This window comes from Delphinapterus leucas, chromosome 15 (assembly GCF_059928025.1).
Source record: "Delphinapterus leucas isolate spDelLeu-1000000601 "Yukka" chromosome 15, BTC_Dleu_Yukka2, whole genome shotgun sequence".
Lineage (NCBI taxonomy): Eukaryota > Metazoa > Chordata > Mammalia > Artiodactyla > Monodontidae > Delphinapterus > Delphinapterus leucas.
The window spans coordinates 25,455,410-25,475,767 of NC_143143.1; the positions used below are offsets into that span (position 1 = coordinate 25,455,410).

At 45.6% G+C, this 20,358-nt stretch overlaps 1 protein-coding gene across 3 annotated transcripts in view; it reads left to right on the forward strand.

Moving 5' to 3' along the window:
* The window catches only part of MYH11 (myosin heavy chain 11), a 127,970-nt gene that overhangs the window by 64,237 nt on the left and 43,375 nt on the right, over positions 1-20,358 (forward strand). For 2 of the 3 annotated variants that reach the window (XM_022552364.2, XM_022552366.2), the window contains exons 5-9: positions 630-732; positions 4,849-4,941; positions 8,092-8,155; positions 10,051-10,149; positions 13,335-13,478. In XM_022552364.2, coding sequence (XP_022408072.2) covers positions 630-732; positions 4,849-4,941; positions 8,092-8,155; positions 10,051-10,149; positions 13,335-13,478 — 503 coding nt within the window. Of the gene's footprint in view, positions 1-629; positions 733-2,346; positions 2,368-4,848; positions 4,942-8,091; positions 8,156-10,050; positions 10,150-13,334; positions 13,479-20,358 lie in introns of all 3 variants that reach the window. The other variant, XM_022552363.3, reaches the window with a different exon arrangement.

Below are 20,358 nucleotides of genomic sequence, written 5' to 3' on the forward strand. Positions count from 1 at the left end.
CCTAATAATGTCTTTAAAATAGATAATTTGCAGTAAAACTATTCTGTATGATACTGTAATAGTGGATACATTTCATTATACAGCTGTCAAAACCCATAGAATGTACAACACCAAGAGTGAACCCTCATGTAAACTACGGACTTTGGGTGATAATGATGCATCAACGTGGGTTCATTGATCGTTACAAGGGTACCACTCTGGTGGGGGATGTTGATGGTTGAGGAGGCTGTGTATGTCAAGGGGCAGGGGCAGGGGCATGGGCGTATAGGACCTTTGTACCTCTGCTCAATTTTGCTGTGAACCTAAAACTGCTCTAGAAAACGAAGTATTTATTTTTTAAAGTAGACAGTTCCAAATAAACCTAAGTTTGGACCTTGTTAGGAAAACTCAGTTTTCTCTTTTACTCTTTTCATCTACCTCCTTTCCTGCATCCTCTCGGGAGGAGTGGATTGAGATATGGAGCGGGCTTTGAAAACCCAGCCCAGCTCTCTGCCAGTGGTGGGCAAGTCTCCTCCCCTCTGGGAGCCTCAGTTTCCCCATCTGGCAAATGGCACGGAGCTGTGGAAAAGTACCCACAGAACACCTGTGTGGGGCTGTTTCCGGTGGGTCACTTTTCCCGTATCTTTCAGAGGCGAGTCTGGAGCTGGGAAAACTGAAAACACCAAGAAAGTCATCCAGTACCTGGCCGTGGTGGCCTCCTCCCACAAGGGCAAGAAGGACACAAGTATCACGGTGAGTGGTAGTTCCTGCCCTGTGGCCACGACTTAGCAGATGGGCCCCTAGGCTCGTGGGCTGACCGAGGGAGAGACAGCACCGTTAATAAGGCCAGGACTTGGCGTTGTAAGGACTCAGGGCTGTGCTTCACTGCCCCTCCCCAGACAGCTCACCAGAGGGCTGTTTTTCCTCCTGGGTGGGCCCGTTTGGGTCTAGGTGATTTCTCGCTTTAGCCAGGATCATCTCCTGAGGGGTCCTGTCCTGTGAAATGAGAGGAGGAGTCTTGATTGACATCAAAGCTTCTCAACCGTGGCACCAAAGTCATTTTGGACTGAGTAATTGTGGGGCTGTCTTATGCCTTGGAGGGTTTTTAGCAGCATCCCTGGCCTCTCCCCACTGGAGGCTGGTAGCAACCCCTGCCCTCAGTTATGCAACCAAGAATGTCTCTAGACATTGCCAGGTGCCCTCTGGGGGGCACGGTCACCCCTGCTGGAGAACTACTGCCTGAACTGAATCTCTGTAAATTCCCTAGTGTTGAGGGACACCTGTCATTCCTCCATGTGTCCCTCAAATGGGAACCCCAGGGGATGGGAACATTGGTGTCACTCAGCGTATGGGCTTTGGTCCAGTGCCCTTGACTGAGCATCTACTGTATGCTGGGCACTGCCAGGATGGGGTCCAGTGATGAGGCTGAGAGGCACTGTTATTCTAGCTACTGAGCTTTTGGACTCGTGGGAAAGAGAGATGGTCATCAAATAATCATACAGATCAACCCATGGTGATGCAGTTTGATTAAGGCCTTAGAAGGAAAGAAGAGCCTGTTTCTAGAATCATCCCTTCTTGGGTCCATCCCTCTCTTCCTCCTCCGTCTTAGCCCTGCCTCGTCTGTCCCAGAGGAGGCGACAAGCAATGGGGCTGCTTGAAGGACCTGCCAGCGCCTCTGTGTGAAGGTTTGGGGTGGGGGCAGGGGAACGGCAGAGCGGAGGTCTGAAGAAGGCTTGGGGTGTCACTGGTTCCTGCCACTCTGGATCTTGCTTCTGGGGCTCAGAGGCAACACTGGAGCAGCCACAGAGGCCAGTTTGTCTGGAGGCCCTCGGAGATCTCGGGTGGGCACTGGTTGTAGCCTGGGGAACCTTCCTCCCTCAAACAGACGCAGGAAACCCACACTGTCTCTGGCACCGTGTATGGGAACAAATAGCGCCAAAGTTCACGTGGCAGTTAAACACCACTTCCCACCGCCTTTCCTTTTCCTAGAATAGTGATGATAAGTAATAGTAATACTTAATAATAGTGACTGATCTTTATCAAGCACCTGCTATGTGCCAGATACCTTTTTCTCTGTGTGTGAGAGCACATCTCAGACAGCATCTCATGAGACACAGTTTTAAAGACTGCACCTCGGCCCCAGCAATTAAAAAACTTTGAAATGTCTGAATCTCTAAGAAATTAGAAAAGAAAGCAGCAAAACAGAAAGGAAATTGAATCCAAGAAAAGTTGTTGCTTTCCTAGTTGGAGAATCTTGGAGAATCCAGGCTAAGTGGGGGGATTGAAATCGTATATTCTCCAGACCCTGATGTACGTGTGATGGAAATAACACTGACATTTGTTTTATACTGTATTGTTCAACCACAGCAAGGCCCATCTTTTGCCTACGTGAGTAACTGGGAGTGTTTTCCTGGTGTGTACGGGAGGCACAGAGTGTGTTTAGATGTGCATGCTCCTGTCGCACCCACTGAGCCCCATAGCTGATGGTAGAATGGGCTAGATCCCCGAGTTTCACAACCTAAACCTACAAACTCACTGAAACACCGTCCTGCGGGTGTCCAATGTCAGTGTGGGGCGTGGGGCGCGTTGCCACCCGCAGGACCCATTGGACTTCCCAAGGTTGACCTCCAGCCGGGAATGGATTTTCCCAGTTCAGAATGGATCTCATTACCCTTCCCACCAATGTGTCCGCCACCGGTAACCCTGACTGGAAGGCCCTGGAGACGTCTGTTCCATCTGGTTGAGCCTTTAAGGACCTTCTGGCCCTAAAGCTTCCCTGGCTTGATTGACAGTCAGTTAATGGCACTGCTGTGGCATGCCTCTCTCCCCACTCCCTGCCATCATCCCTAAATATCTCCCCTGAGCCCTGTCCCCTGTGCACTGGTGTGTCCCTATGCATGTGTGTGCAGTGCGTGTCTGTCTTTGCATGCCGGTTGCTTGACCCAGGGCTCTAGAAACGGGAGTCTTGGTGTTCACAATGCACTAGCTTTGGTGGCACGGTAAGGCCCCAGCTATTGTGACACACAACCGGGCCCTGCTCAAACCTCTGCATGTGTAAACTCATCTCTAACTCAGAGCTTGGGGGGCTGGCATATGGGTCCCAGCCTGGGAGAGACCCTCAGATCAAGAGATCCTAGTGTGTGCTAGGATCACACTCAATCCATCTTAGTTAGACCTGGGCGGCAGTGTCATGGATGAATCAGAAGGAGAATCAGGCTTCTTATATAGGATCTGCTCCTGTGTGACGTTGGCCAAGTCACTTAACTTCTCTGGGCCACTGTCTCATCATCCATAAAATGAGTGGTTTGGACCAGATCTTCATGTTCAGAGCTCTCCTGAGAAGGATCTTTTGGCCCCAGCAGCTGGAACTCCCATTCTAGGAAGGGAACTTTTTTCTGGGGATATTGGGATCCCAAGTTTGTGTTGACAGAAGTGACCCCATTAGTCTTCTTCCTACTAGTCAAGCAAAGCCCTTTGCTCTCATTGTAAATTTCCACAAGTCCCAATTATGGGGATTCTACTGTGGCTGGGATTTTCACAGAGATGACACTTTTTTTTTTTTTTTTTTTTTTTTTTGCGGTATGCGGGCCTCTCACTGTGTGGCCTCTCCCGTTGCGGAGCACAGGCTCCAGATGCACAGGCTCAGTGACCATGGCTCATGGGCCCAGCCGCTCCGCGGCATGTGGGATCTTCCTGGACCAGGGCACAAACCCGTGTCCCCTGCATTGGCAGGCGGACTCAACCACTGCGCCACCAGGGAAGCCCAGAGATGACACTTTTATCTTCTTTGGGAGCTGTGAAGGAGGAGGGCATGTGAATAAAGAGACACATAAATTAGTAGCTTCCTGTTCTGTTCCTTTAGGGACAGCCACCCATGATGCCCTCCTGGTGTATAGAGGAGCAGGGAGAAAGCTGTGCGCTGCCTTTTCCCTTCTAGAACCTTTCCCAGCTTCTTTTTAGCCCAGCCCAACTGCCCTGAAAAAGAGGACAGGGGAACCAGCAGAGAAAACAGGAGAAAACCCTCAGGACCCATACTTCCCAGAGTCGGCCTGGAGGAGGAGCTGGGTAGGAGAGCCGCTGAGCCAGTCTGCAGCCGCTGTGTCGTGGGGATAGGCAGAGAGCAGCTCGATGCTTCCTGGCATGATTTACCTTGTTGGCCCTTTCCTGCAACAATTAATCACGTGACCGCGTTTGTGCACAGGAGCCCCCTCAGAGGGGGCCGATGGGCTGTGTACAGTCTCAGCTGCATTTAACCTCATGAATGGAGCTCAAGCAACCTGCTTTGAAGCTTTGTTCTGCAGTCGGTTTGAAGTATTCCCGGTGGGTTTTGCACATTCCTTACTTGTCTTCCATAGGAGACTTCAGAAAACTGGTCCTGAGAAAGGAAAAATTGCAACTATAAAAAGTGGCACTAAAACCATCAGAAGAAGGGTTGTAGTGATTTAGCTTGAAGAAAGCTGCTTGTCAAACATAAGCAGCAGCAGGACTGCCGTGTACAGCAGGGCAGGCTGTGCACTGCACAACTCCATGGATTCACTATGATGTAAATGACATCCTGGTGTTGTACAGTGTGGCAGTTCTCAGTGGCAATGATGTCACATAGATGAGCAGGCCCTATCTAGGAAAAAGTGGCCTTCCTAGGTGATGTCCTTACAGATGTCCCAGCTATAAGACAGCTCAGACATTTGTTTCTCTTCTGAAATCCTTGAGTAAATCTGGACATTAGCATTGGGGGTCTCAGATGGGTAGGTGATAGGATAGGAGAGAACCCGTGGGTTAAGGGCAGAATTTTGTGACAACATCTGTCTATGGCAGAGCTGTCAGTGTCTACGCCACTTTCTCCAATAACTAGATGTGAATGAATTTTAGGGTGAGCTGGAAAAGCAGCTTCTACAAGCAAACCCCATCCTGGAGGCTTTTGGCAACGCCAAAACTGTCAAGAACGACAACTCCTCACGATTTGTAAGTAGCAAAGCCACATGGGTTTTCTGGAAAAGGCTTGGGTCCCCTGGTGTCCCCTCCTGCCTGAGAACGCAGAGTATGTGTGTGCAGAGGACGTCTGAGGCTGAAGGGATGGAGGTGTGCATTGCAACAGCATTTTGCTCTGCATCTCCAGTCCTGTCTTGACCTTACAACCCTGCAAGTGCTCCAGCCACTCACTCCCTCATTCATTCACTCACTATTCATTCAACAAATATTCATGCAGCATCTGCTTGCTAGGCTCCCTGTTAGAATTTGACACTCATAATTCATTCAGTAAATATTTACTGAGCACCTAGTAAGTGCTAGACACTTACACCCAATACTCATTTATTTATTCAGCAAAACATGCATTGAGTACCTACTATGTACCAAGCACATGCAAATTTCAATAAACATTTATTATGCACCCACTGTATACAATCATTCTGGCAGGCATTTTTACACACACCATTCTCTCTCTCTCTCTCTCTTCGTTTGGCTCATTTTCATTAAGCGCCTACTGTATAGCAGACCCTGAACTAGACAGCAAACAATTGAGACGAGGTTCCAGGCTTCACAAAGCTTGTGGCCTAGTTGGGGAGCCAATAGTCAATGAGGCAGGACTTCCCACACAGGATTTCCCAGGTTCCAAGGGCCCCCCCACTTTCTCACCTGAGCCTAATGGGGGAAGGAGAACTCTGAACACAGGTGGTTGATGACACTTACACAAAAATTATCTTGTTGTACAAAAGAAGTGGGGGCCTCCACTCCATAGGAGAGTCAGAAAGATACTTTTTTTTTTTTAAAGAGGAATGATGCTTTTTTTAAAAATTGTTTTATTTATTTATTTTTGGCTGTGTTGGGTTTTTGTTGCTGTGCGTGGGCTTCCTCTAGTTGAGGCGAACAGGGGCTACTCTTTGTTGCGGTGCTTGGGCTTCTCGTTGCGGTGGCTTTTCTTGTTATGGAGCGTGGGCTCTAGGTGCACGGGCTTCAGTAGTTGTGGCATGAGGGCTCAGTATTTATGGCTTGTGGGTTCTAGAGTGCAGGCTCAGTAGTTGTGGCACATGGGCCTCGTTTTGCTCTGCAGCATGTGGGATCTTCCCGGACCAGGGCTTGAACCAGTGTCCCCTGCATTGGCAGATGGATTCTTAACCACTGTGCCACCTGGGAAGCCCAGAAAGATACTTTGATGAAGAAATTTGGAGGAAAGACTGCATCTGAATTCCACTAGTGGGGAGGCCCCTGCTGATTTGTGGGTGCCCCTCTGAACTGTCAGTCACCAGATGGGACCCTGTGAAAAACTCTTTGTAGAAACCTCTGCCCCGCCCACGTAGAGCTGCTCTGTGGGTATCTCTGTGTCCTGCATATTCACACGCATGGGCCCCAGCCTTGTCAACCCCAAGACCCACTTCTTATTACAAGTAATTATGCGGTGTTCCCTTTCCTTCCCTGAAAATTTAGAGTCATAGATAACATCACCTACTACACACATCAGATTAAAAAAAAAAATAGCACAATGCCCTTGCTATAATATGAAGGAGAAATAAAACAATTCATAATTAAAATATGCATTTCAGCATATCAGTTCTCAGGCCAGACCACATATGAAGACACAATGAACTAGTCAGACACTTGCATTTATATCCAGAATCACTGTGACCTTGACAGCTACAAATGCAGGCTGAGACAAGGGGGGATTCGTCTGGGGACTGAAGCCATGGGATGGGATTTTCCAGAATGATGACATACTCTTTGGAAAGCTCTGAACCAAAGAACAATTTGCTCTCGAGTTACATGGATATGACATTCCTACATGAGAACAACATTAACATTTTTTGTGTGTTTTTATCTAAAACACCATTAGGGTCTAGGCTCAGCTAATTATAAACAGGTTTTTCACCTCCGTGAGTGTCAGGTGGGACATTTGAAAGTCATAGGGTAGGTGGCTAATGCTTGGTGTCTGGGACTCTTTTGGTCATTGCAGGATGCCCAGCATCCTTAGCCCCTGTCCACTAAGAGCAATAGCTACCACTGTCATGTAACAACTCCAGTCCCTCCCCCAGATTTCCAAACTCCCCGTGGGGTTTGTGTTGGCTGCACCAAGAAGCACTGCATTTGTGCGTTGTAACCCAGTGCAGAGTTTCTAGGATGTCAGTAAATGAGAGCAAATTCAAAGTGAATCCCTGCAATGTCCCCACTCACTGGTGCCCCAGGCCTTCTCGGGAGGAAGGCAAGATGGCTCCAGGACCAGCAGGCTCCTCTGTTACGGTTGCAATAACGTTCATTGTCCTGAATCATTCTACTGTCTGTCTCGCTTCCTGATGGAGAAAGAGGGAGGGTTTTGTCGAGGCCCAAGCAAGCCTAGGGGATGGTGCCTCCCACCATGTAATCACGGGTGGGTGAGGGTAGTAAGGATATGATCCTTTGTCAGCTGTTAAGAAAGCAGGAAAAGGGCCGGTGCTGCCAGAGGCGGGACCTGGCTGTCCTGGGTTCTGTGGTTCGGCTGAGGCAGAAGGCAGGTGGATTGGCATCTTTTCCAAGTGGAGAGATCTGATGGGCCCCGGGGCTGGGGGCATGGCCCAGCCCTGCCTACAGAGCCTCCTATGCAGGGCCTGCTCAGATAGCGTGGCTCCCTGGCATCACTGTTCATGCTCACTGCCCCAAAGAAGCGGTTTAATTCGCAGCTGGCTGAACTTGGGCTTGATTGATCATGGAGGCCCAGCGTGTTTCTGGGCAGGGGGGCAGCGGAGGAGGCCTCCAGCCACTGGGTGTGGCAAAATGTGCCTTCTACTCATGCCTCTACCTCTTAGGAGCACTACCACACTGGGCAGGTCCCACTAGCTTTTTGGCCTCAGTTTCCCCACCTTTAAAATGGGGAGAGCTATGATGGGCTGAGGGTCATTGCAAGAGCAAGTGAAATTGATTTGAGAAAGTGTTTTCTAAGTTCCTCTGTCGCCATAAGGCCCTCGATCTTCCCAGCTCAGGAGATGCTGACCTGTGAGATTCTTGAGTGTTTGCAAGAAGCTCTCTCTGGTTTTCTTCTTTTTCCCTTGAATGCTCCCTGACTCCTCTCTCCCCACTTGCCTGCAGCATGAGGGTGAGGGGCTGAGGCTGGGGAACCCACCATGAACTGTGTTTTCCTTTTGGCAGGGTAAATTTATCCGCATCAACTTCGACGTCACGGGTTACATCGTGGGAGCCAACATTGAGACATGTATCCTTTGCTGAGCCTGGGCCACCTGGGACTCCCACCCTTGGTCCCACCAACCTCCTGCCCAGAGCCTGAGGGGGGCACAAGAGCCACCCCTCTCTCCCCAGGCGCTTGGGTGCCATCCAGAACAAATCTCCCCTGGGGTTGTTTTCCCTTAACAACAAGCCTTGTAGTGTGGTGGTCCCCAGGTTTGAGGACCTCAAGCAGCCTGTGTTTGATTCTGAGTGGACCTCTCCCTAGCTGAGCGACCTTGGGCTAGTTATTCAACCTCTCTGTGCCTCGTCAGTGAAATGGGGATGATAATAATACCTGCCTCATAGAGGTGTCGTGAGAATCAAGTGAATTCATTCATGTAAAGCTCTTAGAACCGTGACAGAATAAGGGCTGGTTGAGCATCGGCTATCGTGAGAACTTCGCTTCATCCTTTTCGAGCCAGGGTCCAAGGCTAAACTTGGACCCCTTGTCCTTCTTAGGAACAGGGCAGCTTCAGCCCACAGATAGGACATCAATGGAAACAGAACTTTCCCAGAGGAACAGCCTGCTTCTGGCAAAGCAAGCAGGAAGCTGTTTCTGTAAATCTAAGGAATCAGAATCCCACCAGCCCACCAGTGCCACCTGTGCTCTTTAGCATCCCAGAGGGGGCTCAGGGCATGGCTGGGGTCAACTGACCAGGCCCCATCCCCACCTCCCAGAGCTGGGCAGGGATTAAATGAGATACAGCAAAAGACACCCATATTCTCCTACGGGGGGATAAGGAGATCATAAATAGCCTCGTGTGGGCTCAGAACGGGTATGGCCACCAGCTGAGTTCTGGTTTTCAGAAGTTTCTGGATTTGGGAATTGTAGATGAGAGTTTGTGACCCTGTATAATAAGAGGCGTTGGGAGGAGAAATTAGTCTACATGACCTGACATGACAGAGCGGGGGTGGGGGACACAGTCTAATCCAATGGATTTGGGAGCACAGAGAAGAAGTGATCATTCATTCTTCAGTGGTTAGGGTTTTGCAGATTTTGTCATAGTCAAGTAGAGCCTGGTTCTTACATGGGGAAATCCACCTGGTACAAGAGCCCAACCACCCATGCGCCTCCCTACCATCCCCTCCCCCCATGGCAGAACAGCTCTTCTTAGATTGATTAGTGGGTCATGTTTACCGTCTCCTGAGGCTAGGCAGCTAGTCAGCTGGGTCAAGGTCACTCAGCCAGCCAGAACTGGTACCCAGCTCTTGAAGCCCAGCCCCTTGTCTGGGGTGGTTTTGGCTACCACAGACACTTGGCATTATCACTTCCTAGCTCTGTGCTCCTGGGAAACTGAGCCTTCCCCGAGCTTCCCTGGGCCTCAGTTTCCCTATATTGAAAATGCAAATAACATTCGCACTTAGCTTCTAGGATAGTTTGTGAGGTGTAAATGAGAAAATGCACGTCAAACATTTAGCACAGGGATTAACAAATCATAGAGGGTGTAATTATTTTTACTCTGTAATATCTAAAGACAGCTCACTCTGCAGAAGAGGAGTTGGTGATGGCTGCTGGGGAAACATCTCATTTCATGCCCCTCCTGTAAGTCTTTCATCCTGGAGTCCTTTGACTCCTGTCTTTTTATGCTTTTTTTCCCCACTCTGTTCCCCTCACTTCTCCCCGGCACTGGGGCCTGCCAGCAGCACCCAGTGGTTTCTTTTGGATCTGTGAGCCAGAACTGGAAGGTCAACTCATGTGGACCAGGCGTGGATGGCTTGACTCTGTCCCAGCAATCAGACTCTTCAGAACACTCCAGGGAACCTCTCCCGGGTCCTGGAGATTTCCCCTCCAGCAGCTGGTGTGACAAGGATTGGGGAGGAAGGTCATGTTCCCACAAGAGGTACATGTGATGTCCCTGGGATTCTTAACTCCTCCCAAATCAGATCTGCTAGAAAAGTCACGGGCGATTCGCCAAGCCAGAGACGAGAGGACGTTCCACATCTTTTACTACCTGATTGCTGGAGCCAAGGAGAAGATGAGAAGTAAGTGATGAGCAAAGACGTGTGTTGGGAGATCTCAGCCCTCCCTTTCATCATGATCCAGGGTTAATCGATCAGCCGTTAACACAGAGTCTGAGATCCTGCCAGGGAAAGAGCTACACATCTCTGGGCAGCATCTCCTTTGTGTGAGTGAGTGTGGCTTCTGTTCAGTCATTCTCATTTACTGAGCACCTACTATGTGACATAGTAGATGTCCATTTCAGTTAGGCATTAAATAATTAATCAAGCCCAGTTAGACTGGACGACATCAAGTCCAAATAGACACAATCTGTGCCTTCCAGGAAGGGAGAAAGACAATTGCCATATTTGCATGTTTACAAAACTTGCAGGTATTTAAGAGGCATTCTGATTGTATAAGGAATTTGGAAGGGCAGTGGAACCAAGCACTTTTCATTATTCCTGTTTTGAAAATAACTTTGAATTGACCTTTTTGTAGGGCAGGGGTCACCTATATTTTTCTGTAAAGAACCAGATAGTAAATCTCTTAGGTTCTGTAGGCCACGCGGTTTTTGTCACAACTACTCAGCTCTGATGTTGTAATGCAGAAGCAGCCATAGGCAATGCCTAAACCAATGGGCAAAGCTATACAATAGAATTTTATTTACAAAAATAGGAATGTGCTGTAGTTTGCTGCCCTCTGTTGTAAGGAAAATATTTTTCACATAAAAACTATATACTGTATACCAGACTCCAATAGGAAATTATACATTCTAGGCGTGTAGAAGAGTTAATCTACTAACTGCAAAGAATATATAAATCACAGCTGAATAAAGGAGTATACCAGTCAATACAAGTACATAGTATGGTCTACATTCTAGTAATAAGTTTAAGTCCTAACTTTTAGGAGAACAGTACAAATTTTGCTTCCCATCAGTTTTGTGACCCGGGGTTAGTTATTTTGCTTAGAAAATTACCAAAAGGATGTGTGGGCTGGTACCTTTGCTGTGATGAGGTGTATTGCAATGTTCCACCACTAGGGGAAGCAGCGTTCCTTATTTAATCTTGTTGCTTGGCATCTGGAGCAATTTTGGATAAAAGAGGGGAGGCGGAATGGATGTTAGTGGCACATAGGTAAATTAGCAGTTATAGTGCAGACACGATGGCGTGGCCCAGAGGGAAGCGTTTAGATTTTTCTTCCACCTCTTTGGCACCAAAGTCAGCAATTTTGTTGTTTGGTAACCTGGGTTCCAGTTTTGTGCTCTGCCTCCGGTCTCCCAGAAATCAAGAGAGGATAAAATCAACAACTGAGACCCCTAGGAACCACTTGTATGCTTGATGATAGATATGGGAAGAGGTTAGGCTTTTAGGGGGAGTCAAATATTTCCACATGTATCCATGGTCTGGATAATGAAATCTTGGCAAAGACTCAAATCCTTGTGACTTTAATCAGGCATTTCAGTTAATCCAAAGGCTTAATTGGTGTCTCGGGTCAACTTAACCTCAACTTTATCAAGTAGCTTCCTAGTGACTTGACCCAGGAAAACCCTTTGTTTAAAAAGAAGAGCATCTTGCTGAATTCCCTCCAAAAGTATAATCAAATCCAGCCTAATTAAAGATTGATCTGGAAGAGGACACTTGATATATTGGACAGTGTCATAAAAGCAAATAGTATAAGAAAAAAAGAAGCAATTATAAATTTGGGAGAGAAAGGGATGAATAACAACAAAGGAATGTAACTACAGAGTATGACTTTTCAGAGAATAATATTTGATAGATGTCATAAACAAGGAGTTGACAAATGTTTTTACTAAAGGGCCAGATAGTCCATATCTTAGGCTTTGGGGATCATTTGGTTTTTCTTGCAACTACTCAACTCTGGCTGCTATTGTAGCATGAAAGCAGCCATAGAAAATAGACAAGGAGATGGGAGCGGCTGTGTTTCAATAAAACTTTTTTTACAAATAAGAACCTGCTGTATAAAAAAATAAAAATGAAATTCAAAAAAAAAGAACCTGCTATTTAAAAAAATAAAATAAAATTCAAAATAAAAAGAGCCTGCTGTGTTAAAAAAATTAAATTAAAAAAAAACTTTATTTACAAAGATAACCAGCAGACCAGATTTGCCAATCCCTAATATAAGCCTTATCTACTGATTCAGCTAGAAATAGTTTGAGAAGAGGGAGGCTAAATTGTAAGAGCAATTGTAAGAGCACCAAAGCTTTTTCCACCATAGCAGGAAGTCAATGGATAATATCTAATTTTGACGTATTCAGAAATAGCCATTAACATGATATATAAAAGTAATATATAGTAAGCCTATTACATAGAGAGATAATGGTAACTACCAGAAAAAAACAGTTAAAAGAGATAAAAGCAGTTATTGTAGGGTAAGGTAGGAGTTGGAGAAAAGATGAGACAAGCAATTGGTGTTTTTATTATAAACCTTTAGATAGTAATCAATTTTTTCTCATAAATACATTTAGTAAGCTTAACATGTTTGGTGAAGATAGGACAAAATCAACTATTACACAACATATATAGAACAAAAATCACAGTGTTAATTAGATGTCCAAAAACATATATATGGTAAAATCATATACAGCTAAAGAATTATTTGATTATTAAAGAAGGAAAAAGTGGGGTGATTCAGGGACAAATGCTGATGAAGGTTGTAAAACGAGGGTGCCTTTTTCCTCCCTCAGGATGCTCGTCAAGTTCACATTAAATTCTGTTTGATCAGTGTTGACTAGAAGCTGCAAGTTTCATTTCTCAGGCTCTTAGTACGAGCTTCATATCAATAGCTCAGTCATTGATTTTTAAAATCCATGTGTATGTGTGATTTTAATAAAAGTTTAATAAATGGATGGATAAAGATTAATCTAACTTTTCAGAGCTTTGTTTCTGAAGGCAGGGTACTTTTGGGCAACTGAGATAAAGGTGTCTCTTCCTCTGGGTAGATGCAATGTTCTGTCAGGGGTCATGGCTTAGCAAGTGGAGCCAACAATGGATTTCAGCTGCCAGGCACCCTGGGGCAGTGCACAGCCTGCACCACTGTATGAGGTGGGTGATGGCTTCTATGCGATGAAGCAGAAGGAAGGTTTAAACTGTCCAAGTCTTGGGAAAGGGAAAGAAATTACGATGGGCCAGACCCTTTACCAGGTTCCTGCCTCCTGTTCAAAATAGAAGTGTGCCTTCCTGACCACCACCCCGTCTTCCTCTCCTTCTAGATGACTTGCTTTTGGAGGGCTTCAGCAACTACACATTCCTCTCCAATGGATTTGTGCCCATCCCGGCAGCCCAGGACGATGAGATGTTCCAAGAAACCTTGGAGGCCATGGCGATCATGGGCTTCAATGAAGAGGAGCAGCTGTGTAAGTCCTCCCACCTCGAGGCGGGGTGCTGGTGAGGAGAGCAAGGTTCCTGCTCTCGATACTGATACCAGAAAAGCTTTACCAGAAGTCAAGGCTCTTGTTCAACTCGTCCAAAAGAGTTTGGGCAAGGAACACAAGGCACTAAGGAAAAAAATAAACACACACCGACATACACACACACACACACACACACACACACGTGCACACACATACTGAGGCTGAGTAGCAAGAGAACAAAGAAGTTTATTTAGTGCAGAAGTGAAAATTACATACTCAAAGAAGAGTGTGGGCATCCTCGTGAGTGAGGGGTGCCCCGCAGGGTTGTTGATCCCCCTTTTATCTTATTTTTAGCCCTTTGAATGGGTGGGTGTTTTTGATTAGGGGTGGAATGTTCATTGAGCGGGAAGGTTGAGGTGTGGCCTGGATTACACCAGGTTGCATCAGCCCCCAGTCTTGTGCATTTTTCTGCTGAAACCACTGTACCTGTGCTCTAAGAGACGTTTTCCCTTACATTTTCCTTTACTAGTCAAGCGCCACAGGTGAAAAGTCTTATAGGGTCATCAGCAACCTGTGCATTTTTATTGTGCATGCTCTACAGTTTTATTGGTCAGTTTCTTGTTCAGATGTTACAAAATTTCTGTGTTGGATACCATTCCTTCATGCGTCATGGCCTCGTTAAGTGCAAAACAAGGAGGTGGCTTTGCCTCCTGCCTATTGCCTATACATGAGGAGGCTGTCCTTGGGCCTGGCCCTATCTTTCCTGCCTCAGTACCACTGGAATTAGTTAGGGACTTTTCTCTGGTCAGGACAGATTTCTGCTCTCTGAATTCCCCACTCCCTCAAAAAAAAAAGGAGAAGGAGAAAAATTAACATTACTTTAGGTGGTTTCTTGGTGTTTTAGAAAGGTGGCTGCACGAGTTATAGCTCTTTTGGTTACAAGTGACCAAATTGGCTTAAGCAAAAAGGAAAATGATTCACTCATAGAGCTGAAAAATTCAGGGATAGTGGTTTTAGGAACAGCAAATTCTAGGGACTCAAAGAATGTCTTTAGAACTTGGTCTCTCAACAACATTGTCTTTAAGTAGGAAGTAGTTTCTTGGCAACAAAATAGCTGCTGTGGCTCCAGCCCTTACATCCATTGGTTTTATGTCCAGCAGAAATGAGCAGAGTGGATTCCCTGCCTGCACCCCTGAATGGAGTCATATTGCCTAGGTTGACATGCATATTCCTGAGCTACTCACAATGAGCCAGGGTTGTTGAAAGCTCTGTTATGTCTCTTTGTTATGGTCTCGATTCCATTCTTGGAGCTGGAGGTAGAGAGGTTGTTGGCCTCATTGAGAACATGTAGGTGGAGGGGAGGGTGAGTAATTGAGGCAGTCAGTGTACTTGGGTTCTTCCTGGAAAGGCAGTTCTGGTGATGGACCAATATTGACCAATATCATCAACCAATGACCAAGAAACACATTTCGTCCTGAGAATAGGAAAGCTCATAGAGATATTTCTGGTTTCCATACTGTGCAAGAAACACTTTTTCTTCTGGGTTAGATATGCCTCAGTATTCAAGGTTAATCTCTTTTGGGAACACCAAGACAAGATTGTGGAAATTTTCACTTTCTTCCCACACCCACACCCCTTTGGAGCCCCAGAATAATGGCTACAGTTGCAAAAATGAAACTTATAAGGAAGGGCAGCTCCTTCAGAGATAACTTGGGGCCCAGAAAAAAGAAGACTCCATGAATGAGATAACAAATGGGTGGTGTTTGTGGATTTTGGCTAGGATCCTACTTCAGAATCCAGTGCTTACAGCATCCCTTCCTTAATGACATCAGCTCTCCAAGAATGATTCATTTTATTTGGAACATGAGTCAGTTTTTACTTCTAATCTTTGCTTTAAAAAAAGAAAATACAACTGATGATTAAGTACTTGCTGTAGGCCAGATATTTGCTAAATACCCCCCCCTTTTTTTTTTCGGGACTTCCCTGGTGGTCCAGTGATTGGGACTTCGCCTTCCAGTGAAGGGGGCGAGGGTTCGATCCCTGGTCGGGGAGCTAAGATCCCACATGCCTCATGGCCAAAAAATCAAGGCATAAAACAGAATAAATATTGTAACAAATTCAGACTTTTTAAAGACTTTTAAAATGGTCCACATCAAAAAAAAATCTTTAAAAAAAGGAAATTAATGGGGTGGAAAGGGCCATATACACAAATAAACAGATAGCAACATCATGACAGGTACCTGAAAAGAGATACAAATTACACTCAGAAGTCCAGAGACTGTAACAAGTAGCAGAAATACCATTTACATAATTGTGACTTTAAGTACAATGCTCCATGGGAAAGTAATGGCTTAAGAATTTCAGATCCACTGTAATGAGAAACACAGGTTTGTAGGTGACCTTTTTTGTCCCACAATGAAAGGTCTTAAATGCCAGGGTTATATTTCCTTTTTTTTTTAAATTTAATTTTATTTATTTTTTTATACAGCAAGTTCTTATTAGTCATCAATTTTATACACATCAGTGTATATGTGTCAATCCCAACCACCCAATTCATCATACCACCATCCCCACCCCACCACGGCTTTCCCCGCTTGGTATCCATACATTTGTTCTCTACATCTGTGTCTCAACTTCTGCCCTGCAAACTGGTTCATCTGTACCATTTTTCTAGGTCCCACACACATGCGTTAATATATGATACTTGTTTTTCTCTTTCTGACTTACTTCACTCTGTATGACAGCCTCTAGATCCATCCATGTCTCAACAAATGACCCAATTTCATTCCTTTTTATGGCTGAGTAATATTCCATTGTATATATGTACCACAACTTCTTTATCCATTCGTCTGTTGATGGGCATTTAGGTTGCTTCCATGACCTGGCTATTGTAAATAGTGCTGCAATGAACATTGGGGTGCATGTGTCTTTTTGAATTATGGTTTTCTCTGGGTATATGCCCAGTAGTGGGATTGCTGGATCATATGATAATTCTATTTTTAGTTTTTTAAGGAACCTCCATACTGTTCCCCATAGTGGCTGTATCAATTTACATTCCCACCAACAGTGCAAGAGGGTTCCCTTTTCTCCACACCCTCTTCAGCATTTGTTGTTTGTAGATTTTCTGATGACAGCCATTCTGACTGGTGTGAGGTGATACCTCATTGTAGTTTTGATTTGCATTTCTCTAATGATTAGTGATGTTGAGCATCCTTTCATGTGTTTGTTGGCAATCCTTATATCTTCTTTGGAGAAATGTCTATATAGGTCTTCTGCCCATTTTTGGATTGGCTTGTTTGTTTCTTTAATATTGAGCTGCATGAGCTGTTTATATATTTTGGAGATTAATCCTTTGTCCGTTGATTCGTTTGCAAATATTTTCTCCCATTCTGAGGGTTGTCTTTTTGTCTTGTTTATGGTTTCCTTTGCTGTGCAAGAGCTTTTAAGTTTCATTAGGTCCCATTTGTTTATTTTTGTTTTTATTTCCATTACTCTAGGAGGTGGACCAAAAAAGATCTTGCTGTGATTTATGTCAAAGAGTGTTCTTCCTATGTTTTCCTCTAAGGGTGCTAAATCCCCTTTTTAAAAAAATGTACCAGAATGTTCAGTTTTATTTAAATACTAAAAAACTGGAACAAACTAAAGTATTGATTGATAGAAGGCTTATTTAATTATTGGTTGACCTTATGAAAGAAAGCAACGGGACCTTTTAAATGGTCTTAGAAAGACATTGCCTTACGTGGAAATGCTTCTAATATATTTAAAGTGAAGACATCAGGGAACAAAGCAATGTGCTAAATGCTTTATATGCATTATGTAATGTCACAACAACCCTAAGGGGTGGCCATTATTACCTCAATTTGCAGATGAGGAAACTGAGGTACAGAGAAGTAAAGGAAATTACCCAAGGGCACACTGTTGGAGCTGGGACTCACTCGGGTCTCATGGAATCCCAAGCCCCACTTTGTGATTCACTGTGCTCTGTTTTTATCTGTGGGAAGGTGGGTTTTGTCCTTTAAACTTAAAAAAGAAAAATCTGTGTCAGAACCAAGGTATGGAAACCAAGGTTAAAAGGGGCCCAGAATATTCTACAATGTGGACTCGCTTTGCTGGGTGATAAGTGATACAGAAGCCCACCATGAGATGGTGGTCCCTTCTCTAGTCCCTTTCAGTTCTTCTGATGACTTTCAAAGAGAGGAGCAGTTTGGCACCTACTAGGTCTTCAGCCCCTCCCTGACACCTGCTAATCACCCTTTTAACCCTGGAGAGTAGACCCCAGGCCCAGCACCTTGGGCAGCCCCTAGCCTCTTGCTAGCATTTGATAATATGGTTTATCTTTCCTGTATTTATTTTTATAGGTGCCATCTATTTATGGCAAGGGAAGCTGATTTTTCACTTAAGATAAAGTTTTCTACTTAAGTGAATCATAGGAAAGAGAAGTGAATGTAAAGAAAAATGTTAAGTAAACAGTAGAACAGATGGTATGCCTGTAGAACAAGCATTAGGATGAGGGTGTACAAATGACTGACACCCATGGGACACAGACTTAGGCCAGTGTGTATACCAACCTTGATTATAAATCTAGGGCTACTCCCAACCCTCCCCAAAGAAGCCAAAGGAAAATGGGGAGCTGATGGTAGTGTCAGGCCTGACCCCTGGAGCTGCACGAGGTTCCAGGTGACCAGTCTCCTCTGGTTCCTGGACTTCAGCAAGGGAGAATTACTTGCCCTAGATTGCACAGGGAGCTAGGAACAGTATAAGACCATCATAATCATTGTGACATCATAGCAGCTACTGTTTATTGAGCACTGCCTGGGTTTAGGTGCTATGCATTTAATCCTCATGACAACCCTATGAAGCAGGTGGTTTTATGGGCCTTCAGATTGTGAAATGGGCCCAGAGAGGCTAATACCTGACTTGAAGTCACACAGCTGCTACTAACATGGCCAAGATGCGAACTCCTGGCAGCTAACTCCACAATTGTCCTCAGATCCTCCCAGGGACTGTCTAGGTCCATTTCCAGGTGTCAGTCATTCACAATTGATGCCGCTTCTGGGTTTCATCTGTATCATCATTGTTTGAATACTTTTATGCCTAGGGTGGATTTCTATAGCCCCATCCACTCTGGGCTTTGTCCTAAACAACAGTTCCGGACAATCACTAAGTATGTGTCCTGGTTATACAATTTGAAATAAATTAGAATAAGTGCCTAACTATTGAAATGTTTTAAAAGTTTCACATACCACCTATAATCATCCACCCTGTGTACATGTGGTACGTCTGCCACATGTTGGGAAAGCCTATTTCCTGTTCCTCAGTAATAAGGGTGGCGTATTAGTTTCCTGAGGCTGCTGTAACAAATTACCACAAACTTGGTGGTTTAAAACAACAGGAATTTATTCTCTCATGGTTCTGGAGGCCAGAAGTCTGAAACCAAGGGGTGGGCAGGGTTGGTTTCTTCTGGGGGCTCTGAGGGAAAATCCATCCCAGGCCCCTCTCCCGGCTTCTGTGGCTGCCGGCAGTCCTTGGCTTGTAGACGCATCACTACAACCTGCCTCCTTCTTTACGTTTCCTTCTGCCATGTGCATCTTCTGTTCTCTCTGTTATCAGGTCACTTGTCATTGGATTTAGGGCCCACCAGTTTAATCTAAGGTGATCTCATTTAATTGCATCTGCAGGGATCTTTTTTCCAAATGAGGTCGCATTCACAGGTTCTGGATGGTCATGTCTTTGGGTGGCCACCAATCAACTCACTACAGGTGGCTACTTCTATTTAGCACCTACTGGGCCAGGCCCCTGTTTGCAGCATCTCTCCTGATATAAACGTTATGAAGCAGGTACTGCTGTTACCCTCTCCATTTTGCAGATGGGGAAACTAAGGCTTAGCAAGGTGAAGCTGGACTTCCTAACACTAGAGTGCATGCTTTCAACCACTGCCCCAGACTGCCAGCCCTTGCCACCCTTGCTATCTGGGCAGCCCTCTCCACTTTGCACTTTGCTGTCCACCAGCTCTTGTGACCTGGGAGTGGTGACAGTTCTTTTGTTATTTCTGTGACAGTGCTATCTATACCAGAAAGTGCAAACCAGCAGTGCCTGAGCCCTCAAGAGAGATTGGCCTCCACAGCCATTAAAGTTGTCAATTTTAAACCTGGGTAGATTTCACATAAAAATCTGGGTTTCCATCATCTTTGGAAAAATCAGAAGCCTGGCAGCTCTGGGCTTGCCTCCCCCGCGGCCATGATTGGAGTAGCAACTCTCCCCTTTCATGCAGGGTTGTGGCCCCCATGAGTCCCCACAGTCCCCATCAATCTGCTTTGTTCATTTAGACCAGTGGTTCTCAGCTAGGGGTGACTCGGCCCCGGGGGGATACTTGGCAATGTCTAGAGACATTTTTGGTTGTCCCAACTTGGGAGAGGGTAGCACTACTGACATCTAGTGGTTAGAGACCAGGGATGTGGCTAAATAGCCTATAATGATGCATAGGATATCCCCAGAACAAATTTTCACTAGTGCCCAGGTTGAGTGCCGAAATTCACTGCTTACCCAGGCTCTGCAGGCATTCCATCAATCCTAATTTAGACTTGCAGTTTAAGAACTGTGAGTATTGGTCTTGACAGTTTACTAAACCCCTTTCATAGATGGTAGTAAAGAGACTGCCTCAGCTGTGCCCTATCAACAGGAGCTCTGTTCATCTTTTGGGTGTAGATTTTTGCAGTGGTGAATGGGAGCATATGGGTGGCTGATCTAGGCCTTTCTCCTCCTGAGCTGGGCCAGGTGTGAGGACAGCTGTTGTAAAAGGTTGTCACCGCTCATTTGGCCTAAGGAACCAGAGGAGGCTGGAATCTCTAGGTTTTGTTCTTGGAACACAGTGATTTCTTCTTGG